Here is a 17,590-nt window from a genome sequence, read left to right as displayed (position 1 = left end):
CTTTGGAATGCAACATTTTGAATCATTCCAAAGAAACGCTGTTGAACAGCATTTCTAGAAACTGTGCACGAGTCGATCACAAGACACTGACATCTGCTTTCACTTAATGCACATGGACCTGCCAAAGATTCCCCATTAAGAAACACCTATGGGAGAAGAATGATTTATGCTAGATAAACCTCCCACTGAACCACTCCTAACATGGATGCTTCAGCCAGGAAGCCAATGAACTTACATTGGCTGCTCTATATTCAGAGTTTTAACCTAGAATGGCAGAAACATGCTTGCCCTGATTTGGATATTTCCATCTTTATACAAGGCAGCATTGCCTAATGGTTAGAGCACTGGGCTGTGACTCAGAAGACCTGCTGTTTTACTTCCAGCTCCGCCACTGACTGGCTGAGTCAATGTGGGCGAGTCACTGCATCGCCCTCTGCCTTGGTTTCCCTATCTGTAAAATGGGAATAATTATACTGATTTCCTTTGTAAAGTGTTTTGAAATCTACTGATGAGAAGTTCCAGAGAAGCACTAAGTATTACTAGTAATTATGCTCTTTTAGGCATGGGCTTAAGAGTTCTTAAAAAAAATGAAAACCCAAAGCCCAAGCTCCCCAGGAACCCCAAAGATAAGCTGAGAAAGAGAGCAGAGCCTCACAGGCCTGCTAAAACCAAACTCTTGGCCAAGCGTAAAGTAAATGATCCTGATAATAAACTATCTTTAAAGCAACATGAACTGTTTAAAGTTGGAGGGCTGTGAACATGGGCACCTGCTTTGCTTATAAAGTGTTCACTGGTTTTAAAACAATCCTACAAGGCTATACACAATCAGAAGATGAATTACGGCCCAGCAACACCTATAAGCAAACACTTCAGAATCACAAAGTCACTATGACTGCACTGCTCCCCCAGCTGATCTTTAGGGATCTTTGGTGCCTCCCACTGAGAAATCTGTGTTCTCCTTTTGCTAAGAGAGCGAGCCATCTCGTATCATATAGAGCCTTTGATTTTGTCATTAAGCTTATAAGGAGTTTGTCCACCTCAGAAACTTCCCACAGAACTCACCCCGGCTGGCATGTGGAGTGGCTCGCTGGGGGAGCTCAAGCTCAGAGCAGAGTCATGGGAGAGAGTTTGAAAAATAACCCCTGCCACCTGCTATGCGTGAGTCTTTTTAGTACCAGCCCTTCCATGCCTGGCAATTCGCAGGGAAGGATTGAATTTGAGTGTTAATTTAAAGTCAGGCGTGTATTTAGGTTTGATGCCACGTGAGACACATCATGTATTTGTTCTGGATAAAGCCTATGTTTGTATCAGTCTTTTGGATCCTAAAATGGTCCCCTATGGCCAATATACTTTTTATAGCCTGGGTAGTTGACATTCACGCAATGGGGCTCACAAGGTTTAAATAGCTTGGAGCTCTGCAGGTTGAAAGTGTTGTTTGTTTAAGGAAATTCCACCACATTGTCTAAAATGCTAATGGACTATTAAGCTCCCAACATATACCCCCTGCATTGCTGAAATCACAGAGTGCTGTAGCAGTCTATTATGAAGTGTCTAAAGAGATGAACTCAGCCATACTAGATAAGCTGACAGCCTGGACTGTCTGTAGAAAGAGAATAGAATGAGCTGGGGATAAGGACAGAGAGCCATTTAATCTTCCCAGGCTTGGTATGTAGATGAGAAATAAAGGAGGCTTTATGTAGCCTTCCTTGACATGAAAATGCTTGGCAACCAATGAAACCCTGCATTCCTTTGCTGAACACCTGTGCAGCGACTGTCGTGCATTCCACTTCGGGACATGTTGTCTCCCCCCGCAGCTTGTAGGCCAGGTATTAGTGCGGCCCACTGCACACAATCACTGCAGAGAGCAAGCGAGATGAGAAATTTGGATCTCTGCTGGCAGCAAATTCAAGGAAGAGGTCGGTTAATGCTCTCTCACGTCTTGGTCAATAACTTCACGCTCTAGCAGTCCTGAAATATTTAGAATATGCTATTGATGACCAAGCAAGCTCGGCTGTTGGCATGTGCTTAGGAATTGCTAGCCATGCGGCATTCATCGCCTGCTTCTTCACTGCCACTCCTTTGAACTAATGAGTTAGGAAGAGAATATGCTGGGCAGGGATGAAAATATGGCTTAGGTGAACAGGACTTTGGGAGTATTCAGACCAAACTCAGTAAGTACTTCAGGCTGCATCTGTCCTGTTGAACTCTTTGTTGTTTCCAAAGCTGGGGGTTGTCCCAACTTAGGCCAACATGATCCTGGGGTGGAGGTGTAACTAACTGCGCGGGGTTCTGTGGTCTGTGTTGTTTGACCGTTTACAATAGCTTTTAGACTGATTCTGCAAAAGATGGGGCCAGTCATAGCAAAGGGGTTGCTTGCTAATAAAAATGATTTGAAAAGATCCTTTGGGAGGTTTCTTACTTTGGAGATACAGTTAGACAAGCTGCACCGGCAGAAATACACCTCCTGACCTGAAACAGCCGAACAAACAGAATGGTCACGGCGCTAAAGCCATCAAGCTACTCTGTGGGTAGTCATGTGGGGCACTCACAATGTGGCTTGGCAAGGAAAGGCGTGCTTAAAAATTAAGGCCAAGATTTTAAAAAATGGTGGGGGGAACCTCAACTTAAGCTCCTAAATCCCTGTTCTAGGCTCCTAAATCCTTCCTTTTCAAAAGCGCTTATCACCCAGCACCCCCCATTAACATTTATGGAGATCTTCGGAGCCTAAATGTCAGCACCCATTTTTAAAATCCTGATTTAAATGTATTATTATTATATTTCATGCATTATTAAAATTATGGGCTTGATCGTGCAGTCCTTACTCAGGCAAAGCTCCCACTGACATCCATTGAAGGACAGCAAGGTCACGCCTTACATTAGGAAAGATAGAGCCAGTGTAGTTTGTTTTTTAAAAATGTTTTTTCCCCTTAGTGATCAGCAAATGCTCGAGCAATCCCTGCCAGAATGGTGGAACTTGTGTGGATGGAATAAACCAGTACAAGTGCATTTGTTCTCAAGGGTGGACTGGTGAGAACTGCCAGTACCAGTCACAAACAGGTATGTAACCTGGTGAGGTGTGAAAGAGAAAGAGACTCGAGCAAGGCAGACAACGAATTACAAGGCAGAAGCCCCTGCCCATTCTCAGATATCAGCCTTCCAATGTGGTAGCACTGAGAGGCCCACTCCCATTGTTCAGGGCGCTGTACAAACACTGAACAAAAGGAGAGTCCTTGCACCTGCGTTTCCAAAGACTGTGCACTTTCAAAAATCTGACCCTATCTCATCAAGGAGGAGAAAAAATGTCAAAGTATAATTCCCAGTGATTTTCAATAAGACTTAAGCTCCTCGGGGCGAGATTTTTAAAAGTATTTGGGTGCCAAAAGATGCATAGAGGCATCTAGTGGAATTTTCAAAAGGGCCTTTAAAGATCTAGGCCTAAGTGCTTAAGTTGCATTTGAAAATGGGACTGAGACTCCTAAGTGATTTAGGTACTTTTGAAAACGTTACTGCAGGCCTGTGAGCCAGGTGTCCAAGAAGCACTTTAAAGTTTCCTGTCTTCTCTCTTTTAGCCCCACCTGCATGGAGTGTTACAAACGACCCAGCTTTCAGTCGCAAGCCACGCTGTGCCAAAATCGACAGGACCCAACACTGCAGCTGCGAAGCCGGCTTCCACATGAGCGGCACGGCCGACAACAGCATATGTCAGGGTAGGAGATGAGCAGAAATATCCACCGGCAGCTTTCACCAATCTGCTGCCCAATGCACACACAGCACATCTAAGCAGCTGAATATTCATTAGCTGCAGCAGCTTTTATGGATGATTGCCATGGAGAGGGCTGCTTGGAAGAGGCTAAGGCTTTGTCTACGCTGGACTTTCGTCAGCAAAACGTTTGTCGTTTAGGAGTGTGAAAAAACACCCCCCACAAACGACAAAAGTTTTGCCGACGAAAAGCGCCTGCTTGAACAGCGCTGTGTCAGCAGGAGGGCGCTCCTGCCGACAAAGCTACTTCTGCTCTCGGGGGGTGGAAGGTTTCTGTCGGCGGGAGAGCTCTCTCCCGCCGACAAACAGCGGCTACACTGCGTGCCTGCTAGCGGCACGGCTGTCGCAGCACAGCTGTGTCGCTAAAAGGTGTGTTGTGTCGACATGGCCTGACTGTTCTGTTTGCTGATGGCTGGTATCTAGCTGGTATTGAACTGGCCTTATTGACTCTAGTTGCTCAACAGAGCTGCCTTTTTCCTTTAACTGTATAGATTGCATCATGGCAAGAATATGGCACAAGACTCTGTACATTTCTATTCAGCGCCTTATGGTAGGGGAGGAACCCATCCCTGGACCTCCTAGAAGCTCTAGAATGTCACTAGCCAGTATTCAGACGTGACTGGTGATTTGGGGTGCCTCCCTGGGGGGGTGCTGCACTCGAGACACCTTTGAGGGCCCTGGTGTTCGGAGGGCAGGTGCTCCAGCGTGTTCTGCACATCAGGCTCCTTTAAGGTGTCTCAAGATGGGTACCCAAAAATGGAGGCTCCTCCAATCCCTAGTCACTTCTGAAAGTCCTGGGTGATCTGGCTTAACAACATGTGGGCTGGATGGGCTCCATTCCCCAGTGCCTCCAGATATCCCGGCGGTGCTCTTTCACATGGCGGGAACATTTTCCCTCCTTTCTTTTTGCTCGGAGACATCTCTTTTGCCTTATTTCTATTTTTTTTTTTTAACATTGCACTGAGCTATGTGCTGAAGCTATGATCTCCACCTAGGTCTGTGCTCTGGTCTCATTTCATAAATGAAGGTGCTTGGAGACAGTACTTGGACAGGAGACCGCTGAGGAGAATCCAGGCGCTTCAGGAGATGACATTTTCCCTCTGAGTCAGTATGGGACCAGTGTCCCAACATGCTGTTCAGAGACTCTGTGCTTCTGGTGGTGCCATCTTTTGGCTCAGACACACAATCAAGGTCTTTGTAGCCATTTAAGATCTCCTGGCATTTTTTTGCAAGCAGAGTGGAAATTACAGTGCATTCTACCTACTGTAAATCACTGCATTGCCATTTCAATTGGCTAAGGCATGGACACCCAAACTGGGGACAGCCAGAACCTCCTGGAAACTCACCAGGAACCCAAAATACATTTTTGAGATCAAAAATAAATTACCATCGCCCTACTATTTGCTTAGAATCTGTAAATCAGTGCGTTGTGGTCTGTGGATAAAAGGGACTGGATAAATGCCAAGCATTTTAAACCCAGCTAATCTAGTTATGACTATTGCAATTGGGGGCATCCCAAGAACTCCATAACTTGCAAAACCCAGCACACTGGCCCTTTTGTTAAGGAAATACTAGTCCAGTTTGCGTGCACATTTTGCATGGCCCGTGGCCTGCGTACTGCTCGCTCGTATTGTCGTATAGTGTGGGCTAGAATCAAGCCAGCCGGCCCCAAAGCAGGGGTGAGTCAGATTTCATCCCACACACCACTAAGCACAGAAATATCTTTGCTTGGTAACATTGTGCCTTTGCAGTTTCACTAGGTTCTCCATGGTGGTCCACTCCTGGCCACTCTTGGGAGGAAACAAGCAGTTTGCTGCTATTCCCGGGTGCTCTTGTCCTGGCAAAGAGCAAAATGATTGTCAGCAGGAATTCTTTGCTGGGATGGACCCTTTTGTTCAGGGTCTGCGTTGTATGGGACAGTGTGTTTCCTCTGCAGATGTAAATGAGTGTGAGGTTTACAAGCTGGAGGGAGCCCCACGTCTGTGCATGCACGCCTGTGTCAACGTTCCTGGCTCTTACCGCTGCTCCTGCCCCAGTGGATACAAGCTCCTCGGAGACGGGAAAAGCTGTGAAGGTGAGCCAGCGCTCTCGGATAGCTAGGCATGGCAGTCCGTGGCCTGCTGCAGGAAACGAAAGTACGTTTGCAGAAGCTGTATTATTTTCTGATTTCATGTGTAACTTCCTGTCTCAAAGACCTGCTGGGTCCAGCCGAATGTGTGCAGAGATTTTATAGATAGGAAGACTCCCATTGACTTCACTGGGCTGAAATCTTCACATGGTGTAGTTGACTCCAGGATTTTACCCTGTCTGTATCCATTGTTAGAGCTGGGTGGAGAGTGGTAATTCCAGGCTGCCAAGGATCAGTGAGCCTGGGAGCTGGGGCTTCAGCCTCCAAGGCCGACTGGTGAGGAGCCAGCAGGTGAGCTGCCAGGAAACCAGGTGGAATTTCGTCAAAATGGACGCATTCCTGAATCTTGTGGAAGGTGTGTCTTTAATAAAGCTGGTCAAAAAACGTCCTTTTCGCTTCCATTTTTTACCTTTTTCTACCCTTTCCCAATGGAAAAAAAGTGGGGGAGAGAGGTAAAAGGGAGTGGCAGTGGGATTTTCCCCACTCAAACTGTGCTTTGTTGAGTCAAGGCCTTGGTGCTTCCAGCTCTCCCGATTTTATCATGAGTCTTGCAATATTAGGCGTTTTTCTGAAAGCCCCAGCTCCAGGCATCAGGTGGCTTGGTGAGAATCCCCGCTGCTCTTTACACAGAAGTCAGGGTCTGGCCCTCCTTGCTGTGGAGAAAAGCGAGGGAAGCGTGATTCTAATAGCTCAAAACCCAGGAGGGTCATAAAAAGAAACCAAGTTCAAAGGAGTATTTTTGTGGTCTGGCTCATGATTTTTCAATGCTCCGGGGCCTAAGCACCGACTCTGAGGGTGCTCCAGGGCCAGAGCATCCATGGAAAAAAACAAGTGGGTGCTTAGCACCCACCGGCAGCCAAGCTGCCCTCCTCCCCTGCCAGCGCCTCCCATCTGCCGGTAGCTCCCCCGGTTAACTCCTGCCCCTCCCTCCCAGCCCCTGCCAGGACCAGCTGTTCATCCCATCACAGCAGTTGGCAGGTCAAGTGAAAGGGCTTCGCTCCACTTGAAACCCTGTAGTGTAGACGCAGCTGGTGCCGACGGGAAGGGTTCTCCCATCTGCATAGTTAACCCACCTGCCCGAGAGGAGGTAGCTAGATTGAAAGAAGGATTCTTCCATCAACCTAGCACTGTCTACACTGGGCTATAACCCCTCCTTCCAATTTCCAGCCTATATTTATTCATGGCCAGTTTATCCCCATTTGTTCTTGTGCCAACATTTTCCTTTAGCTTAAATTGCTCCTCACCCTCCCTAGTATTTACCCCCCTGGATGTGCTTATAGCGAGAGTGATCAGAACCCCTCTCAGACTCCAATTTGCTTGGCTACGTTCTTTCTGCCTCCTCTCATAAAACAGGCCCTCCATTCCACTGATCATCCACGTAGCCCTTCTCTGCACCTGTTCCAATTTGAATTCACAAGAGAAAAACATGGCTGGTTATTTTAAAAGATTTGACTCGACCTGGTTGAAATTGTTTGTGTGAACAGAGTTTCCTCAAAGAATAGCCTTTTTTCAAAAATTTATTCTGAAAAAGCATCAGTTTTGTCAAAACGTGGTGGTTTTTTGTGAAAAATTTAGTGCCTTTTAATTTTTTTTGGGGGGGGAGGAGCAGTTACTGAAAACATACAATTTTTGATACTGCTTTGGTAAGATTTTCAATTAAGATATTCTATCCATATTTTTAAAAACAAAACAAAAATAGGTCAGTTTCAAACCACTCTGTAATTTTGAAATTTGTCGCAAAAATAGATTTTAATTTTTCTGCTCTAGTTTAGACCTTTCATTGATTTTCCTGGGCTAGCAAGGATTAACCTATCTACGGACAGAGGTTATAGTACAAAAAGCATCCCATGATGTGCCAGAAGAACAGAAGAAAGGAAGAGATGGAGAATGCTAGTGTTTCCATCAAGTCTGATTTTCATTAGATTTTTTTTTTAAACTCACTTTGCTGGAGACGGGGGATGTGTATTTAGAAGGTGCTGACTGCGAGGTAAAGAGAGGAAGAGGGATCAGGTGAAAATTGCTACTATCATGTTTTCTTCCTTATATTTAACCATTTAACCACTTTAGAAGCTGTTCTGATGGTAATAGGCTAAAAGGAGACAAGAGCAGCCTCTGAGCCAAAAACTCAAATCTCCCCAGTAACGAGATGAAATGTAGGTGGACAAGAGTGAGTGATAATGGAGTAAATCAGTGTTAACCCTTCCAGCTCAGTAAAACAACATTTAACGTTCATTACAATTGTTTCTAATGAGGCAGATCTAACGCGAGGGGAGTTGGAATGTCTCTGACCACGCAAACAGGGCGGAGTCGCACTGCTGCGGGAAGTCTTCCAAGGGCAAATTTACTCTAAAAAAATGACCCCTTCTTTCTCTTCGTAAAAGGGAGCATGTTTTATAGGAGTCGCTGAAGGTCGGCAGCCATGTTAGGCCCTCAGTGCCAACCGATGGTCACTTTTCTGCACTTCGAGTGGTTTCCTCTGGCGCTTTCTGTTCGAATCTCGCTGTTTTGCAGATATAGACGAATGCAGCCTGTCCCAGCACAACTGCACCAGGGGCATGACGTGCATTAACACAGGAGGAGGCTTCCAGTGCGTCAGCGCCGAGTGCCCTCGGCCCAGCGGCAATGCCAGCTATGTGAAAACGTCGCCATTGTGAGTAGTAGGGGACTGCAAGAGAATCGACCCCCTGGCAACGCCAGAGAAAACAGCCCATGGCTGAAAAGCTCGACGGGGTATTTACCTTTTTGAACGACAGTGTTAAAACAGGCCTGCTTTGGGGAGATCACTGTCACCACCGAGGACAGGGCTCCTCTGAGGAGAAAAACTCCCTTCCCAGGTTGTTCGGCTGGAAGTTAGTTCAATTCTTCATTTGGCTAAATCCAAAATTGGGGAGCATCTTGCAGAGGGGTGCACTAGTTCAAACAGGAATTCATTCAGGGAGATCCTATGGCCTGTGCTAGACAAGAAGACAACCTAGATGGTCACTCACAATGGCTCCTTCGGGCCATATCATCAATGAATATAGGGTTAAATACCATTCTCCAGGTGAAATCTTGGCCCTGCTGATGTCAATGGCAAAATTCCCATTGATTTCCCTGGTTTCCACCCTCAGCTTCACCTAGCAGATCTCAGCAGCAATACCCAGCCCTTCTTAATGCCTTGGTCTCCTCCAGGCGTGACTGAGAGATCTGTGTGTGACCCACTGGCCAACATGGGTTTCATGTCCCCTGCCGTGTCTGAGCCACACCGGATGGCTGCTACAGCCCCAGCTACAGAGCCTGGCGTTCTATCTCCCACTCTCTTCAGCTCTGTCTAAGCTACAGCTGGGAACGGGCCTCGCGCCTGGGGAGACAGACTCCTGCTAGCTCTGCTCAAGCTGGCGCACTCAGAATAGCAGCATGGCTATCGTGGTGCAAGCCTGGGCTACTCCCTGGAGCTCAGTCCCAGCAGGCAGGATGGGGGGGGGCCTAAGCTCAGGTGGCTAGCCTGAGCCTCTGCTAGTATCACAATGTCCACACACCTAGCCCAAGCCCCACTAGTACAATCTGCCTCCCCAGGCTGGGAGGCTGGCTCCCACCTCTCGTGTAGACATACCCGGAGAGGCTCGTGCTTCTAGGCTGGGGGGCCCTAGTTCAGTGGCTGGCGGGCCAGTTTCTGTCTGTTACAGAGGTATAAATCCAAACTCATTTCATTGACTTCAGTGGAGATCCCATAGACTTACATTGGTGTAACTAAGAACAGAATTTGGCCCCTGGTCTGCTACTTTTCAGGAATCCAAGCCATGAAGGTGCTGCCTCAGATCACTAGGGCCTTGAGTCTCCTGGGGCTTGCGGGGTTCGTATGTGAGCGCTGCTTTATCACCAGGCTACTTTGGGGAAGGTGCTTTAGGAAATGGGTGGGCAATAAACGTGACAGTTCTTCCCATGATCGTTAATGGCGCATCAGAAACAGAACAGAACACAATGGTCCAACCACAACAACTTAAGTGCACAGGCTCTTCCCGCTTCCAGGATTGCCTTAACCCTTGTTCTTTCTTTCATTGCTAGCCAATGTGAACGCAACCCCTGCCCAATGGACAGCAGATTGTGCCATCATGCCCCAAAGTCCATCTCCTTCCATTATCTCCCTCTGCCTTCCAACCTAATAACCCCCACCCCTCTCTTCCGCATGGCAACTGCCTCCGCCCCAGGCCGGCCTGGGCCTGACAGCCTGCGCTTCGGGATTATTGGGGGCAACAACCGAGGGCATTTCGTGATGCAGCGCTCCGACCGTCAGACAGGAGAACTGATCCTTGTGCAAAGCCTTAAAGGACCCCAGACCATCGAGGTGGAGGTGGACATGTCTGAGTATCTGGATCGCACCTTCCAGGCGAAGCATGTCTCCAAGATCACAGTGTTCGTGTCTCCCTATGAGTTTTAAAGAGACACAATTTCTGCAAGTCAGCAAATAAACAGCCACAAGGACTGTTCCTGTTCATCTCTCGCTTTCTTTCAGCACTGACTCGAACGAAATTCCTTCCTTTCGAAATGATGAAAGGCCACGGCACTGCAGCAGTTCTACAAAACAGGACCTTAAAAGCCCAGTGCTGAGAGACAAGACAAACCACATTACTCTGGCAATGCCAGGATGGGGCTTGCAATAATCTCAGACTCACTTGTTCTTGGGAAGTTTTGACTCCGGACACTTCTGACTTTGCTTCTCAACATCTTCTGTAGCACATGCCTCCAGGAACCCTAATCACAGTAACAGAGATGTAGCAATGAAATCCAGATTATAGCCTATATAAACCTCCATAGGGTAAATATCCTTCCATCAGATTTCAGGTTGATTTGTCCGCTCCGTCTCCTGGCTGGTTTTACACTCACGGACATGGAAAGCAGCCAGTGAAGTGTGAATGACATCATATGCGCTCCATCAGCTGCGCCCGCCCAGAAAGCCGCCCCGCCCTGCCGTCAGACTAGCAGCAGGCCGCGTGCCCCGCAGCCATCAGTGACACCTCCCCACCAATTGAAAACCGGGCTAGTGTGACATCTTTGAACAAAGGGATGTTGCTTATTACTCCTTTGTCCTCATCCAATCCCCTTAAAAAGGCCTCCCGAAGCATTTGCCCCAATAAAGGGTTGAAGTCTGTAGATGTCAATTAACTAAGGCCACAAACATTTTTTAGAAAACTCAGTTGAATCAGTTTGCTGAATAGGAGCGTACATAAGTACAAAGAGACAACAGCACAGGCTGGGCTTGGTACCCAGCGCTGTAAGATTCTCTGCAAGACAGCTCCGGGCGAGTGGCTCCGGTTCTCCTGTCGGTCTAGTTCTGTGTGTTGCTACCGAGCGCAGTCTACCAAGGGCATGATCGTGCTCCCATTCAAATCAGGGTGGGAAGCTGCCCTCAGTGCAGCGGTGCGGGATGAAGTTCCTTGAGTTCTGAATTGCACAACAATGTGTGGGAGTTCTGTGGTGTGGCTGGATCTCCAGGGGAGTAGACTAAGACGGCCAATTGCTTTCACTGGTAACATAACCAGAGTTAGAATCCAAGTCTCATGTTTGGCACAGTGTAACATGGCACCAAAATAATCCACATCAATAGCCCAACATGCTACAATTACAGATTACAGTCAGTAGGTAATAGTACCTTGACTCCCTCCCCGAAAGGGCTAAGGTATTTGTGGCTTTATTAACAGAAAACACCCATCACAGATAGCATGGAGATACCATTTGTCCTTTAAAAAAATATAAAAAGTCAAGGTCTGTTCTACTCTCTGTCATGAGCTATTTGCCTTCTTAAAGAAACATTTCAGAGTAAGAGTATTTGTTAAAATATATATTTATGAGAAAGCAATTAAGGTTCAAATTCCTCTTATGAAAATACCCTTTGAATTGTAATAGATGCTAAGCTTTCTAAATTTTGATCTCTCCCATAGAGTTTGATGGAGCCCCCAATCCCCCCCCCCTTTTAATGGAGCCCTGCTATAGAATTCTCTTGGATGGTTCTAAAAACTATTGGAAGAAGATCATTCTGTATTAAATTCTAGGGGCCAGATCCTGAGCTAGTGTGAATCAGCATAGTTCCATTGATTTCAGTGGAGTTACTCCAGATGTGTACTGAGCTCACAATTTAGACCCAAACCGCCTCTTTTTATACATTTTTTTTCCCCCTGCGCTCACATCAGACAATGAAAATGGCCGGTTTTGTGACATCACCCCACGTCTTGCATTTGGAATGCAGAATAGCGGGTGCTATCTTACAGTGCTTGGGACACATTCTGCTCCCAGTTTCACTCCTGCAGCCCTAGAGAAGCACATAGGTCAAATTCGCCCTGGGGATAAATCAATGGCGTTAATCCTGGGAAGAATTTGGCTCAGTGGGTTGATAAACAATGGAGCTGGCAGCAGAATGTGGTGTGCATTCAGCTGCCATCCAGCTAGGGATTTGGGTTTTTTGTTGGTTTGTTCATTTTTTAAGCCTGCTCTCATCACCTGGGTACCTCAGCACGTTACTCCAAGGGCTGCTTCTCAAGCTTCCTTCATCAACAAGACGAAATGTGTCTGTTTCTTTCCAGCACCCGCACCCTGTGGTGAGAGGTTCATGCTCCTTCCTTTTATGCTACAGTATCATCAGACAGAGGAAGGAGACTAGAGGCCATGCTCACATGTCTACATAGGAGGGTCTGACACATACCACCTACTCGTGCTGACGGCAATTCACCAAGGAAACCCCTTCTGCACATTCATGGGCGACTCGGACTCACAGACGTTCCCCCAAGTGGGGCTTGAGCTAATACCACTGAGGGCAATGGGAATCTTGCCCTTGGGTTCAGTGGGCTTTGGATCAGATCTCTGGTGCACAGCCCCACAAATAACCCTGTAGTGGCGTGGTTAGTATTGGACCCTGGGCATTTCTTTTCCCTGGCAAGTGGTACCAATATTGGGCTAGATTCTTCACTGGTGTAGTTGGGAGGTAGCTCCATTGAGACGCTCGCCTGCACCAGCGAAGACTCTGGCCCATTATCTTTGCGTAATCCTGAAGCAATTTACATCTGGAGTTTGCAATCCACTTGTTGTTTAAATACACATGCACTTGGGACGTTGCTTTGTAGGCTTTCTACCAGTCCGATAACATCTCTCAGGCTTAGCCCTGTGCAGCTGTGTTACAGCCGGATGCAACCACCCCAGAGACAGACGACAGGCTCTCTCTCCTGTCCGTTCAAGCACAGATATCTGCAGCCAATGGGGCAGACGTGCACTTCCCCTGGGGGCTCCAGGAGCGCTCCAGCACAGAGAGGCCGGGAACCAGAGAACACACTGGTGCCCTGTTGCTGTGCAGGGGTATGAGGGAGCCCCTGGCGCCTCAGCCCCTGATTGACCTTTCACACCCCTTGAGCAGTAAAGCACAGCCTGGCCCTCTACAACGCCTTGTGGGCAATCATAATACCCAGTTTTCATAGTACTTTTCATCAGTGGATCTCAAAGTGCTTTACTCCCATTTTACAGATGGGGAAACTAAGTCATGGAGAGGTGAAGGGGCTTCCCCAAGATCACCCAGCAGGCCAGTGGCTGATTATCTCCTGAGTCCCAGTCTAGTACTCTAGGCACTTCCCCTTCAAGAACTGAGTTGTGTCACATCTTCAAACCAATTCTGTGGCATTGGAGGGAGTTCATTGACTTGTCAAGTAAATGAAACTGCAGAGACAAAACAGCGCTGCTTCCCCCCACCCCCCCGGCAATCAGTGTTGCTGGATATGGAGGTCACAGATGAGCTCTCCGAAATGTTCTTAATTTACTGTACGTGTCCCATCCTGGTTCCCACTGCTGGTCAGAAGGCCACTGTCTCTCAGCTCTGTGCTGAGCAATGAATGAGGGAGAAAGAAGAAGATAAACATGTTTCCTATCAGCGCTCAGTGTGACCCTGCTGGCCAGGGCATGTGAGCTTAATCAATCAAATGCAGCCGAACCCCTCGCCCGCCTTTCAGTAAAAGACCAGTTCCCCAGAGCTACTCAGTTGTAAGTACTGTCGGCTGGACTGGGCGAACAAATGCCCTGTGGCTAAACTGGATTTCATAAACACGCTGCTTCTTTTGGCCGCTTCCCCTCAATATCCTGGTACAGCTTTTCCAGTCACTCAAACGAAATAAAACCAAGAGGCGCTCAGATTGCTGGGTGCCAATAGGAGAACCTGCATATAGAGAGGGATCCCTCCTGGCTAAGCAGCAGTCCATACAGCTCTGGGTTTAAGAGTGGCCTTGGGCTTGATTTTGAGACCTAGTCCATGACAGAAGTGAGCTGGTTGGCCCGCCCTTGGAGGACTGGGAGATTTAAACTGTGCAGCCATGTGAGCAGCCTAGAGCAGCTCTAGGACAGGCATGGCCAATGCCCGCAGCCATAGCTGGCGCACTAGGATGGCCATCAGAAGCTAGGTGGGGGGCAGGGGAAACAAGTGACAGCTTCAGAAAGAAACAGGGGAGGAGAATTGAGGTCAATGTTTCAACCAGAATTTGGATCAGGGTCAGGCCGGGGGCAGAGACACCCATGCTCAGAGGCCCATGGGCTGCTACTGCCAGGAACTTGAAAATGAATGAAACGAGCAAGCCAGAAGGTGCTGGAATGGAAATGAGATCAGCAGCACAAGCTTCTCCCGCACAGCAATAGATAAGGGGGCTGCATCAGAGCAACGGGCCAGTCTTCACACTGTAAAAAGATTCAGGCAGACAAGGGAACCACAGGACAGAATGAAAAGGCTCCCCAGAAACCCTGAAGCCTAGTGCCAGCCTGCAGCATCTGATCTCCTTCCTGCTGATCCAGGGTGGGGTCTGGAGCGTCTTTAGCATTCTCAGCTCTGGGACAATAAGGAAGAGAATGCAGCCTAGAGCAGATGGTAGTAAGTTATACAGGATGGCAGCCTCAGATCCAGACTTCAGTGGCTCAGAGTCAGCCCTTTGTAGCTCAGCCACTGGGAAACTGAATTTCTGAGCTTTATAAAGTGACAACATTCAAATCATTATTGTTCTGAGGTTGTTTATCCTAGGGCCAGAGAGAGACTGGGCAGGGGAAACAGTTCTGACTGTTTAGAGTGTGTGCGTTAATTAAAATGGTTTCTAGTAAGAATGGCTAGTGACAGTTGTTGTCATCATCTTGCCCCGCAATGATCATATCAGGCCGTGAAGTTTGAGAATGAATTGGGAGACTCACACGGGGTCCTCTGGAAGGGTGTTTGATCTGAAAAGCTTCACTTTCCTTGCAATATTACATCAAACAGTGTGGGAAAGTGTTAAAGCATGCTCTGGACACAGCTTGCACAGCGGATATATCTTGGTCCCTTCTCCGTTGATTTTCATTCCTGCAGTATGCCCTATTTGCAATCTCACAAGAGCAGATGTTATTTCCCAAGTTGCTTTGTCACAAATGAGGCGATCCTGGCAAGTTGCAGCCTTGCACCAGCAGAGAACAAGATGACTGCAATGGTGAGATCATGTCCAATGTGCAGAAGAAGGTACCCTTCTGCAGAAGGTTTAAAGAGCTGAGGCTGAAGGATGTAGAGCATGAGGTCAGCCACAAATGAGCTTGGAAGATGCCATTTTTGAGGGGTTTAAGAAGCCTAAGTCCTCCCATACTGACTTGTCTTCTTTCAGCTGATATAGCAACATTTACAAGTTAATACAAAGATTAGAAATCCATTCGAGGGCTTCAGGAGATGCAGAGTGCACCTTTGCTAGACCTCCTGGGAATGAAAAGATGGGGCACTTCTTCACAATATGTTTGATGCTTTGGAGGTTTCCACATTCACACTGTGGTGAATCGTTGATTCTCCATTTGTGCACCAGGTGCACGTATCTTCCATGTGACATCCTCATATGGTTGATGGTCATCCACTGTCTTCGATGGAGAAGGAACCAGGTGGTTCAATGGTGGGATCATCTATGAGGAGCTTGTTGTTTACATCAGAGCCTGTATCCACCAGGTGTCTTCTGGGTTGAAGTTGGATGACAGAAAAGCTTCTCCAGGTGCCCTGAATGGACAGCAAGACTTACAGCGAGTGTGAGGTGTGTGAACCAGGTTGTCATGGAGTGGGAGCCTTTGGTTAGTGAGAGCTTTCTTGTACTTGTGCAACGTTGCCATCTCTCGCCAGATGGCTGGAGGAAGGATGTTTGCGAAGACTGGAAGCCAGCACAGTGGAATGGATTTCAGGGTGCCTGTTATATGTCTTCTAACCACATTTAGCTGGATATTAGTGAGGTCCATGTGTGAGCTCCTTCCCCAAACAGGTGCGCATTACTCGGCCATGGAATAAACTCAAGCTGGCGTCCTCATTTCTCACATTCGAGCATCACAACCCCAGCTAGAACCTGCTAGCTTTTGGATGATATGGATGCAAATCTTCATCGTAGGATCTTTCATCTTTTGACCATTTCAGCTAATATTTCCCTTGATAGGAAATCAGTATTCTCAATTGTTGTCACTCCAACCTGATTTTCCAGTCTTCCAGTTTGGGGCCAGATCATCAGCCACCTCACTCCCGTATGAACCAAATGGGTGATGGAATTCATTGAAAAGTCAATGTATGCCTCGCTTTCTGATCCTCCAAGTCGCCTTCTGAATTGCATTGTTGATAGCATTCTGATTTCTTAAGGAATCAAAGATCTCCACCAGTGCGTCAACAATAGTGACCGTTTCCCTTGACACCCATTACACTAGTTGACCATTTAGCAAAGACACAGAACAATTCAACCATAGCTTGTTTTAATCTACACCATATACATTTCCTACCACTGCATCATTTAGGTCATTTTTTTTAAATGCATTAACTGGTCTTTTTATCCTAACAGGTGAGTCCTAAAGAAAAACTCCATGGGACTATTAGAACAAAAATACTTTGTGGTCACTATGAATTTTATCCCTTATTGGGAAAATATATCTTGATAGTGTTTAGGGCTTGAGCGAAGGGAACGTGAGATGTGAATATTTTATTTTTGATAAACCACTGCCTAGGCTCTTAGTTCTGTTTATGCAGTTGTAGAAGGCAGCAATTCTGATTCCAAAATGTCTGCATTGTTTGCATATGTAGATATAATACTTACACATACACAGGACAGTTACAAGTTATCACTGCTTCCATTGTTAGGCACCTGTTTCTCAATTTCAGTGTGTCCAGATGTTCGCCACAAAACACTATATTGTGCATGCTTCTTTAATACACCTGCTTAATGTGGTTAAACAATGACGTAGTCTTTGGCTGCAAGAAAAGAATAAAACACTTCACCCCTTTTGGAAATTTTGGTTGAGATTTATTCCCCAAAAGGGCACGTGTGGCAGCATGAACGAGAATATTAAATCTCTTTGGGGAGTTGTGAAAGGTTGCAGTGATTGGCATTCAGACCCTGGGCCAGATCACCCAACGAGTAAAACTGTGCAAACAGGACCGAATAACCAAGCTATATCCAAGGTGTCATTCACTCTGATTGGCTTCTTCTTTAGCATGGGCCCCTCTGTGTTTCCATCGGCCTGTTTATTTGCCCGAGGAACAAGGCTGAAGCTGAAAACTGGATACGTTTATGTAAATGAGGGGCATGACCAAGGCTCCCAGGAAACACCAGGCCCTGCGTCCAAATCCAGAGCAATTTGCAGAGTAAGTCAGCCAGTAATGCCAGGCATCTCTGAGCTGCCTTAAGACTAGTCTCCACTACAGACCTAGGTCAGTATAACTATGTCAC

The 17,590-nt window shown here is 47.2% G+C and overlaps 1 protein-coding gene across 1 annotated transcript in view; it reads left to right on the top strand.

Annotated features, from left to right (window-relative positions):
- FBLN7 (fibulin 7) overlaps positions 1 to 17,151 on the top strand; it is a 41,257-nt gene extending 24,106 nt beyond the window's left edge. Inside the window, exons 4-8 of the mRNA XM_084624032.1 lie at positions 2,932 to 3,057; positions 3,570 to 3,707; positions 5,697 to 5,834; positions 8,400 to 8,538; positions 9,933 to 17,151. Coding sequence (XP_084480158.1) covers positions 2,932 to 3,057; positions 3,570 to 3,707; positions 5,697 to 5,834; positions 8,400 to 8,538; positions 9,933 to 10,305 — 914 coding nt within the window. The 3' untranslated portion in view covers positions 10,306 to 17,151. The remainder of the gene's footprint in view (positions 1 to 2,931; positions 3,058 to 3,569; positions 3,708 to 5,696; positions 5,835 to 8,399; positions 8,539 to 9,932) is intronic.
- Positions 17,152 to 17,590: the final 439 nt, after the last annotated feature.

The sequence above is a fragment of the Lepidochelys olivacea genome (assembly GCF_965140295.1).
Source record: "Lepidochelys olivacea isolate rLepOli2 genome assembly, chromosome: 3".
NCBI lineage: Eukaryota > Metazoa > Chordata > Testudines > Cheloniidae > Lepidochelys > Lepidochelys olivacea.
Note: the sequence above shows the minus strand (reverse complement) of the source record. Positions and strands in the feature narration are given on the sequence as shown.